Source organism: Haliaeetus albicilla, chromosome 1 (genome assembly GCF_947461875.1).
Source record: "Haliaeetus albicilla chromosome 1, bHalAlb1.1, whole genome shotgun sequence".
Classification (NCBI taxonomy): domain Eukaryota; kingdom Metazoa; phylum Chordata; class Aves; order Accipitriformes; family Accipitridae; genus Haliaeetus; species Haliaeetus albicilla.
The window spans coordinates 74196030-74207318 of NC_091483.1; the positions used below are offsets into that span (position 1 = coordinate 74196030).

An 11289-nucleotide genomic window follows, 5' to 3' on the forward strand; every position below is an offset into this window, starting at 1 on the left:
CTTCTGTCGTGTTCTAAGGGCTGCCACTTCAAACAAAGGCAATGTACCAACTGCAGGTGCACCTAAATTCAGACCAAACATGATAGCCACTGTGAGTTGAAGATACCCCAGCCTTTCCCACTAAAATCAGTAGCAGAGTTATCCACCCACTGGAGGACTGGGCATCTGGGATAACCATCTGAACACTGACTGTCAGTTGCCACTTTTTGCTTCCTTGAGAACTGGTATTTCTACTGTTTCCATGTTACGTACCTCCCTAAGTCTTTCTTAGGAGTTCTAAGTGATTGGGAAGCCACAAAATTAAAGGTAGCTCAGTTATCACAATGGGATCTAGGGAAATTTCACAATACACCCATGACCCTTCAAACCGCTGATTCCTCCTTTCTCACACACCTTAGGTGTCAGACTCTCCCATTTCTGTCCTGAAACAGTGATGTGCAGGGTGCATAATATGAACTGATGCTTTTTGCTATAACTAGACTATATTCAGTGTAGCATTATTGATGCTACATGACCTTTTAGGTCCAAGTGCCAAACTGTATTTTTGGCTTAATTTCAAGGACAAAGGACAAACTTAAGCTTGGTGTTGAAGTGAGCAACCCCCTATCCCTACCTTCTCCTATGTCATCTTTTGTAAGGCCTATTTGACCCACAGATCTGGAAGGCAAAGTAACATTTGCTATTGTGCAAAGAAAAAGGCAAATTCCTCCACTGTACTTGTCTACAGTGCAAAGGTAAGTAAATATTAATTCCTCCAGTGTTGTGGGTAGTCACTTCTTCACGCGCTGTCCCCCCCTCCAAAGAGCTTTTTCTCCAAAGCATCTAGCTGCCTTGTGCTCACCAACAAGGTCACAATGAGCAACCATGAAAACAAACTCATAAATAGCACCAGGCCTTCATTTTGCACAGCTTGTAGGTATTTTCTCCTTCTTCACTGTAGTCACAGTCTAAGGTTAGAACATTCTCCTGAAATGCGTGTTGTTACTGACATTTCCTACAAAATCCTTACACTTCTCAGATGCTGTTCTAATCAATATCAACTTCTACAGAGCAAGAAAGAGACCAACAGTTTTCTTCTCTGAAAAACAGATGCCATCAGATAATGCTCTTCACACAGCTTATACTGAAAATATACAGTAGGGTTTGTTGCTCTGGTTATATAGTCAAAACCCCCTTGACCCACACCTTCTATGGGTTTGAACAGGAGTCAAAGTTAAGCAGAGAGGATTGCTTTCTTTCAGGTTTTGTACATTTACACACAAATGTTTGCTTACATTCCTCAGGCACATTTACTGAAGAAGAGGCAATGTCTAAGTAAGCTCCTAAGATCCTTGCCCACACGGAGTAGTTCCCTCATTCACAAGTAAACTCCACTGAAGTTTTCTGGGATTACTCACAAAAGGTGATACAGGTCAATGTGGGCAAAGCTGCTCCCATGGAGTCTTTCATTTCAGGTCTGCTTCTCAGAAACTGCCAGTGCTCTTGGAGCAACATGACTCTTCTGAAAAGAGATCACACAGAACAACAAGGGCCTGATTCTTATTTTGGCCAGTGATTTAAAGCTGTGATCCTGTCAAATCTCCTATATGTAAGACCCCTTCCATCTGCCTCAAGCCTGGAAGAGGCTAATTCTGTGGTTCTCACTCATGCAAAACTCCCACAGAAGAGGGCTGAAGGAGAGCAGCACTAAGTTCCCATCCTAGCTAAGTTATACTGTTTGATAGTTCAATAACCAACCAATAGTGGTATTGTTCAGAAAATTGATTCTGAAAATAAAACATTTACTGCTCACTTTAGATTGACAGAAAATTTTCTTCATGGTGAAATGAGAAAAGGAAGAGTTAAAGATCAGGTGCTTGTTGTTAAAATCAATATGGCTTCATAGCAACATTTTGTTCTTCCACAACAGTAAAGAGTGAGTGTTTAAACCAGCTCATCAGATGTAATCAAAGACACAACTGGACACATTCAAAACATAAAATATCTTCTCCCTTTTTCTTAAGCAAAAGCTGCATTGACTATTTTTTTCTCATATATGCTATTAGCCAACTTACAGTGGAAGCACAACCACATTGTGAGTAGCAGAGCTCATAACTTTTTATGAAAATTAACACCATACAGTATGTTACAAACAAATTCCAGTCTTCAGCTATTACAAGTAATAAGAGAACACTGTAATTAAAAAAATAAATCAGCCCCATTTTACTTCCTTGAAGCATATTCAGTAGTTACATTAAAAACAATTTTTATAGAAATCCTCTGTATTCACTAATTTAGAGCGAAATGCACTTAAAAGGGGAGTATACTGCACATCTTTATTGATGAATATTACTTTTTATCTAGCTCAGAAGAAATAAGCTCCTCTTGAGGCATTGAATCAGATGAGTAACTGTGATGAGAAATAAATTAAAACCACAGAAAATGCCCTGGTTTTAAGTACGCTGCTGCACATAGATGTTCAGTATCTGCATCAAACCCTTTTAGACATTTGGAAATGCAAAACAAAAATAAAAGCGTTATTTCCTTTATGTTTATAATGACCACAGAATAATTTTATAGCGAAGAAATTACTTTTAAGGCACATCAGTCATTCCATATATACTTCACGTCCACTAAAATCTGACTGTCAATTAAATTTCATTTCCATAGACTCCTTGAATTCTACAAGGAAAAACAAAGGGGAAAGATTGTGTTTACAGGCAACAAATCTCATTTCAAAAGCAGTGCAACAGTGAAACTGCTGTGTGTCTGCAGACTGGGAAACCACCCTAAACCAGCATTAAGTGACAAAAGCAGACCTTCGTCTTGGTAGGAGCAGGTATCTCTAATGAAGCCGTCCAGTAGCTCAGAGGTAGTAGCTATGTACCATATGTTGCTTTGGTTGCTCTGGCAATAATATAGTTTCTTCAGATTAAACAGACCTGAACTTTTTAGCTACATCGTTACCTACGAAAAATATGAGCTTGTTTCAGCTCTTCTTGATGTAACTTTAAAAAGAATTCTCCACTTTGCAAAAGAGAAAATGGCTTGTAGTTTCCTCCTCTCAGTTGCTATTTTTTTTCTCTTATTTATCTGTCTCAGGTACGTATTTGTACCAAACCATTTGTTATTTACAAAGGGATGCTCCTGAAAATGAGTCCTGACATCCTTTCTTTAAGTGCAGATGTTAAAACAAAGCTCAAATCTTTTCAAAATTCCAAGCCTTATTTCAAGAAAGGATCTAATGAGTTATGGACTTAGGACTTTGAAAACGTCTCAGTTGTTTCTTTAGTGAAATCAAGCAAACTTCTAATGCATTTGGTGCAATCGTCTAATCCTTACTTCGGCAGAACTCCCACCTGAGTTGCCCTGAAGTTAAATTGTCTATTGAATTAAACAGCCGAATCTTAGCCACCAACCACCTCCTTTTCCAGGGTTAAGTGAACCAAATGCTTATTATGAAAAACTGATGAAACAAAATGACTGCTCTATCATTTCTTCTTATGCCATAGAGATTTCAAGAGAAGAGAGGCTACAGACACCTTTCAGACAGAAGAGAGGGAGTAAAGAAGGGGATATCTAATGATTCTGAGGTATGGATTCAATTTAGCTGTTTCAAGAAGCCTGCTGTATGAGATAAGATTTTGTTCTGTTTTTCAAAGAGCTGTTTACTATGGAAAGGTTCATCTGAGGCAGATGCCAAATCCTGCTGCCTATGGAAGGAGTGATACACATAAAATGGAGCAGTATTTACCCCACAAACAGAATGCACACCTTGCAGCAGCACAGCTGGAGAAGGGATGTATATGCTCAGCTGAGTCTTACACTTGGTATGCAGTGGTGAATGTACAGACACCAGTCCCTGTCTCTCATTCTCTTCATTACAGTTTATGACATTTTATAAACCCATGGGAAATATAGTTTGCTTTAATAACTATTTAAACCCTTCTCCCCTCTTCCATCCCCTCCCCCCAACTAAATCCTCTGAAATCATAAACTAGAAATGCGAGCAAGAAAAGGGAAAGAAAGCAACATTAATATTAAAGGTTTGGAACAGCTGCACTGTCTTTTGAGATTTGTTCACATACACCACTGACAATCTGCAATGTATGCTTCTCATTAAAAAAATAAATATAAAGGATTTAGTTGCTCTAAGACTGTAAATACAAAGGATTTAAAGACCTTAGTGTTGTGGTGATTGCCCTTCCTCTGAAAATCTGCATAGCAGACTGCCTCCGACTGCCCGTCTGAGAGCAGCACGCATCCAGCCCCTGAGATAAGCCTTTTGAAGGGGACCTAAAAAGAGGGGGGGAAAAGTTCCCCAGGGCACATGCAAGTTGAGTTGGTTGGAAATCTGATTTTTTTCCTTTTAACTCAGAAAATGTTAGGCGAGTTCACAAAAATGATTTTTTTTTCACTACTTGCTCCAGGATAGCAAGGTGCTTAGGCCACTGATCTGAGAGGGATGGAGCAGGAATTTACTGCCTGGAGATCCAACAGGGGGAAATAAGGTCATAGGGTGCATGTGCTCTTTTTCATATTTCATGAAAACATGCAAGACTCCCAGGTTTGTCCCACGACAAATCAAAAATTGTGGGAAGATAGGAAAAACTTTTCCCATCCAGCTCTATAGGCAAAGACCCCTCCAAAGAAAAAGAAAACCCCATGCTTTCTGTTTGTCTTAAGCCCTGCGTAAAATCATCATTCAGAAGGTTTTAACAGTACAAAGGTTTATTTAGAAAAGAGTTTGGATTGTTCTTTTGGGTTTTTTTGGCAAACATTTAAATTCTTTCATAACTCAAAACACTGTCAGTGCCTGGTACTTTGCACTTTCTCTCCCCACGTAAGCAGTAAAAGCCAATTTCTTACTGGGATGAGCCCACCATAGGCCCCCAGCTGCTTACATTATAAATACTCAAATCTCCACCACCACTGCCACTTAATCCTTTCCTCTTGATATCTCTTTTTGTTTTACCACAAAATTCCAGAGCCCATAAAAGCTCACTGCTTCCCAAACTCAGTGTCTTAGCCTATTTTCTTCTGCAGACTCCCCATGCCCTCCATCAGGGTTCAAAGACAATCATTCCCCTCCCCATTTACCCATCCGCACTCCAGCACCGCTCCTCCAGCCCCACGGCACCACTCTGTACCATGGTGAATGTCCTCAGCCTCCCCGACACTATCCCCGTACCCCACAGCATCACTCTGCTCCACGGAGGGGGCGAGCCCTCTTCCTTCTCTCTAAGCCCAAACCCTGTGTTCTCTTCCCTCCCTTCTTTTTCAGCACAGAGCCTTCTCCTTCTCTTTTAACTCCACTCCTGCTCAAGGCAAATCCATCCCTCCAGCTCAATGCCGGAAGTTCTTCTTCTTCTTCTTAAAGAGAATGTGTTTAAAGGACCTGCGGAAGTCCTGGTTGAAGATGGTGTAGATGACCGGGTTGAGGGAGCTATTGCAATACCCAATCCAGAAGAAGAACTTGAAGAGAGTCTCAGGGACCTCACATGCCTCCCGGCAAATACCATAGAGGCTGTAGCTGAAGAAGAAAGGGAACCAGCAAACTACAAAGACCCCCATGACCACGGCCAGCACAAAAGTGAAGCGTTTCTCCCGGGCCTGGGTGACTTTCTTACGGCAGATGCTGCTACGCTTCCGGCGACGGCGATATGAGAAGAACTGCATGGAGCGATTGCTAGAGCGGGACAGACGGCTACTAGAGTGCTTGGAGGAATATGAGTAGGAGAAGGACTGGCTCTTGCTGCTTTTGCGGGGATGCTCCTCCCGGCTCCGCCTCCGTCTGCTCTCTGAGGTGCTGCTCTCCTCCAGCTCGATGTCCTCCAGCTCAGAGGCTTTGCGCCAGTGGTGCACCGAATAATGTCCGTTCTCTCCCAGCTGCATCCTCAGGGACGTGCAGCCGCCAGCAGCGCGGCTCAAGCCATTCTCAGTCTGGGAGGACCCCTCTGGCATCGTACGCTTCTCAGAGAGGGTCCTGGTCCTTAGCTTGGCCACGCGGTAGATGCGGATATAGACCAACACCATGATGAGGCAGGGGGCAAAGAAAGAGCCGATGCAAGAAGAAAGGATGTACCATGTCTCGTCATTGAGCTTGCACTGGGGAAAGCCATCTCCCTCGGGGTCCCGGTACATGGAGATCAATGGCGGGAAGGAGATGACAGCTGAAATGAGCCAGACAGTGAGGATGATGGCCTTGATCCGCCGGGGGGTCCGTTTGAGGTTGTACTCCACCGCCTGCGTGACCGACCAATACCTGTCAAGGCTGATGGCGCACAGGTGGACGATGGAGGAGGTGCAGAAGAGCACGTCCAGCGCCAGGTAAATGTTACACCAAGCCTTGCCGAAGTACCAGTAATTCATAAGCTCGTTGGCTAGGGAGAAAGGCATGACCAGGGTAGCCACCAGGATGTCCGCGCTGGCCAGGGACACCAGGAAGAGGTTCTGGGGGGCTCTCAGCGCCCGGCTGGTGAGCACGGCTATCACCACCAGCACGTTGCCCACGATGGTGAAGACGATGAGGAAGCCCACCACCGCCGCCAGGCTGGCCACGGCCGCCGGGGAGTAGGGGGAGGGCGGCTGCAGGAGGGCCGAGGAGGACGGCGACGAGGGGGGCAGCGCCAGGGACTCGTTGGAGGAGCCCAGGCTCGCGTTCACCACCACCAGCAGATCCATGGCGGGTGTGCGGGGCGCCGGCGTCCTAGAGAGCCCCGCGGAGCCCCCGCCCCGCCCGGCCGCCCCGCCGCCGCCGCCGCCCCGCCGCCCTCATCGCCCCCCGCTCCACGGCCCAACGGCCGCCCCGCCGCGCGGCTCCCAACGGCCGAGCCGCCCGCCCCTCTCGCCGCCTCAGGGCAGGGCAGGGCAGGGCAGGGCCGGGCAGCACCGCCCCGGCGCGGCAAGGGAGCGCGGCGGCGGCGCCGCCTCCGCCCGGTCCCCGGCCAGGGGGCAGCGGGGCACGGCTGGCCCCCGCCGCCGCCCGCCCGGTCGCGCCCGGCTCAAGGCAGCCCGCCGCTCCGGAGAAGACGCCGCCCGGCCGACGGGAGTCCGCGGCGGGAGCCGGATCCTCGCAGGGAGCGGGCTCCGGGGCAGGGGCAGCGGCAGCGGCAGCATCCAATCCCACGGAGAGCGGCTCCCGGCGGCCCCTCTCCGGCGGCGCGGCAGCGCGCTCTCGGCGAAGTCGCGGCTGCCCGGCGGCTCCGTCCTAGTCTTGCATCGCGCTCCCAATCGGCGGCGTGCCCCGCCGCCGCGCGCATGCTCAGTCCCGCCAGGTGAAGCCGCCGCGCCCGCCTCGGCGGAACCCCCCGGCGGGGGGAAAACCGCCCCGGGCGCCGCCGCCGCCGCTTCTCCCGCCCCGGGAGCCGCGCGGCCGGGCCGCCCTCTCCTCGCCTCTCTTCCCCTCCCCGCGGCGGCGCCGTCGTCGCCGTCGTCCCCGCGCCCAGCCACGGCGGCGGCCTCCGGGAGGGGACGGCGGCGCGGTGCCGCGGCGCTCCCCGCCGCCCCGCGCAGCCTCCGGCCCCGCTGGGCCGGCCGGCAGGTGTTTCTCCTCGCCGCGGCGCGGCTCTGAGGGGAAACGGCCCCGGCGGAGGCCGCCCCGGGGAAGGAGTCGTCGGTGCCATGAGGAGCGGCGCCCGCCTCACCTCCCGGCAGCGCGGCGGCGGGCTGGTGGCGCCGGCCTCGCGCGCTAGGGGGCGGCCTTGCCCGCCCGCGCGAGGCGGGCGGCCGTTAGCGGCCGGCGGTGCCGTGCCTCGCCGCGCCGCGCCGCCCTGAGGGGACCGCCGAGAGCGGGGGGCTCTTCGGCTTGTTTGGCGGGTGATGTGGCGATGTTTCGGCCCAGATAAAGCCCGCTTCGCCGCTGGAAAGCGGTGCGAGCCCGCAGCGGGCGGGTGATGGCCTGGGAGGGAAGCTCTTAGGGGTGTTGGGCTTTAGCGGGGAAAGCAGAGAAACCTCGATAGTACGGGAAGGCGGGCGCTGTGAGGGAACTTAGCGTCGTCTTGCCACTGCTTGGACTTTCGGACTTGCTCTGGAAGATAGAGGAGAGGTTGATTCTGTCAGGAGCCGGAGGCAGCCGGTGCCGAAGGAGTATGGCCGACTCGCTCCGCTCCTTCCCAGCAGAGGCAGGCAGGTGGGGAGTGGAGCCGTGGGCTTCCCCCTCATCCCCACCCGTCTTACGTGCCTGCTGTGAGGGGTCCGAGGGACACATCTTCAGACCTCCTCTGCTGACAGCCCTGAGACTTATGTTACCTTCCTTTGGCAAGAAAATTTGAGAACTGACAATAGAAATGAAGTCGGGGCCGCTTTAATGCCTCTTTCTTTAGCTGAACCTGCCCAGCGGAGGGTAGAAGAAGGTAGTTCAGTGTACCTCTGATCTCTGGTGGTGTGTGGTCCTGAGGAAAGCCACTGCCCTGCGCCGGGGAATATGTTCTCTCTCCCCAAGCCCCTTCCTCTGCCTGCTCTCCCTCCACCCTCCAGCCCCCAGGTCCTCCTCCAGAGATTGCCAGTGGGACACTGTGACATTAGGGTAACAGTAAGGTAAAGAGAACAGCCTTACGCGCAGCGCGCCTCTTCTGGGAGCCCCTCCTGGTGCCTGGATTTTGGATCACAAGTTCTTCAAAGCAAGGACTGTCCCACTGGTCTCTCTGCTCCTGCACTTGCTTTTCCTGTGCCACGCTGCAAAGAGCCCATGCTTATATAATACTGACAACAGTAGCGTAACCCTAGCCATGGGATTAGCTGTGTTCATTTCAGGTTAGCCAGAATATGAACTCATCCATAGCCAGTTAATTTGCTTTTAATCCCAAATAATTATTCCTTTTATGCTGTGTGGCGAAGTTACCGGCTTGCGTGGGATGGGTGCTTTTTCCCATTGTGACAGTGTAAAAGATCCAGTGAAAGAGGTAGATATCTACAGCAGAACTTGCAGGGCACAGCAGTGCTGAAAACCACAGCCTGACTGGATTCCATGGCTAGTACCTAGATTTGGAGCTGCCTAAACGCCTTCATCATCCTGCTGACTTCTAAAGAGAGGAACCTGATGTTTTGACTGTGGGCATTCCCAGTCTGAGCAGCTGGTTTATGCCTCCCTCCTGTGCCCCATCTGGGCCCAGAAATGCAGTGTCCCTAGGTCAAATGATGTCAAAATCATTTTGATCCAATTCAGAATGCGAGATGTCTCCCATCTGGAGAATTGCAGTCTGGTACACGTTCTGCTTACTAGTGCCAGGATCATACTCTTTATAACACAAAACTGTGAGTAGTGAAGGCACATATACCAAAGAGAACTTCTTTTTCACTGTATAATGTTTAAAATAATAAAATACTTGATACTGTAATGGTCCACAAGTTGAAATAGAACAGCCTGGGGCTTTGGGGAGTGATAAGGAATACTCTGATTCCAGTTACCTTTTTGGTGCAACCAGCACTGGCTCCTCTGTTCTCTGTCTGCTTGTGTAGGTACATAGACTGGATGATGAAGGGTTGGAAGTGAATATGCTCAGCTCTGATAGGAAGGAAAATTCCTCTGGAGATTATGATCTAATTAATCTACTTTGTAAGCAATTTACTCTGAAGTTTTTTTTCATTTGAAAACTAATTAACAAACGTGGTGACTGCATCTAAAAGAGGAAGGACATAATGTTGAAACTAAACTTTGTCAGGTAACAAACTCTAATAAGACTGAAATGCAGAAGCAGTAGGTAACAAACTCTAATAAGACTGAAATGCAGAAGCAGTAATCACCTAAACAACCAAAGTGTGACATATAGAACAAAATGAAATAGAAATCTGATGCCGCCTCAAGTCCTCCTAAATAGACAAGCAATCTGATATGGAGGGCTCTTTAAAAAAGCTTGCAAAGCCACAGGAATTTATGGGACATTATGGGACATATTAAATGAATGGAGGTTGAGGTTAGTAAAGTTCAAACAGGAAGTAAATGGCGTATTTTTAACATGAAACTTGAATAGCCACTGGAGCAGCTTCCTAATATTTGTGGTCAGTTCTTCATATTTGAAAGTTTCTTAATAGTATCTATGAACTGAGAGGACGAGGTACAGGAATTTAAAGTCTAACCTTTGATGTGACTGGCATTAGGCAGAAAGCTAGAATGTATGATTTAACTGGTTCCATCTGGGTTTAAAATACAGTAAATACAAACTGCAAAATGACATGAACATTTGGGATTCAGGAGCTAACTGTCAAAAAAGGGGTATATAAGCCCCATGATATTCAATTCCCTTACTAGGGTAATTACGAAGTCAGACTGACCAAGTATGTCTTGAAGTTGTATGAACTGGAACTTGAAAGAAACTTTCAGCTAATGATTTGGGGCTTCAGATTAAAAGAGTTGAAGCTTTTTAAGACTTATCTTTGCTCAACATGAGTCAATGCAGAAGTTTCATAACAAAAGGAATGAGACAAGCAAATGTCTGAGCAATTATTAGGCATTTCTAATGAGGAAATGCCAACTGGGATATGGAAAAAATTAAAAATGAATTGGGAGCAAAATATGCATGTTTTGTTGTGGTTTCTTTAGCACTGAAGTTGTAATGTGATGCTGAAACAATTCAGTATATAACTCCACTGGAGCCAGGAAAGTAACGTTTGGGTTTTCATGGATGTAACTGAGATCCGGTTTGCATAAATAGCTGTATGTCACTCCAGCTCATGTGTATAGAGGTGAATGAAGCATGGGCATAGATACAAGAAATCTACCCTCATGAAAATCTGCGTAGTCTACTGAGAGGCAAAGGTAGGAGCAGAGTGAATCACAGTGGATAAGTCGAATGTAGTTGTGCTTTTGGAAGTCAGTGGTTTGGTATAAAACACAAAGGTCAAGGTTTATAGAAACTTGGCAAGATAGGTAGGCAGCTTGCTGCTTTTTTTCTTTCCAAAAACCTGCATTTATGTTATGTTCAAGCCAAACTGGCTTCCCAATAGTTATCAGCTCCTAACCATTGGCCTTCATTTGAGCTTATGCTTGGTAGGTGTTAACAGGCTCTCATGAGAAAAAAAATGCAGTTCAGATGCCAGATGAGACTCTTCTAGGTAATAAACTGGACATGGCTTAAACTGATCCAAACCGAGTCTTCCTGAAGTAATCCAGTAGATATTGTGCTATAACCATCCATCCACTGCACACAGTCACTGCTGCTCTGGTTCACTCATCCAGCATCCCACCACAAACTGCCCATCACAGCAGGCTGAGAAGATCCCACAGGAGCAGAAGTATTTCTTATTGCTTGTAGTCTCAAATTCTTGTTGGTATTTACTTGGATTCTCAAGCTGGACTGACCTTTAGTTCAG

General features: G+C 47.9%; 1 protein-coding gene across 1 annotated transcript; it reads right to left on the reverse strand.

The window, feature by feature from the left end:
• Nucleotides 1-1792: 1792 nt before the first annotated feature.
• On the reverse strand, nucleotides 1793-6761 carry ADRA2C (adrenoceptor alpha 2C). The gene has a single exon (XM_009925957.2). It carries the CDS (start codon nucleotides 6661-6663, stop codon nucleotides 5326-5328), a length of 1338 nt encoding a protein of 445 aa, XP_009924259.2. The 5' UTR covers nucleotides 6664-6761; the 3' UTR covers nucleotides 1793-5325.
• Between the last annotated feature and the right edge of the window lie 4528 nt (nucleotides 6762-11289).

Bases quoted from the DNA above. Each gene is read 5' to 3' on its own strand.
- ADRA2C (XM_009925957.2), bottom strand. From the start codon at position 6,663: ATGGATCTGCTGGTGGTGGTGAACGCGAGCCTGGGCTCCTCCAACGAG.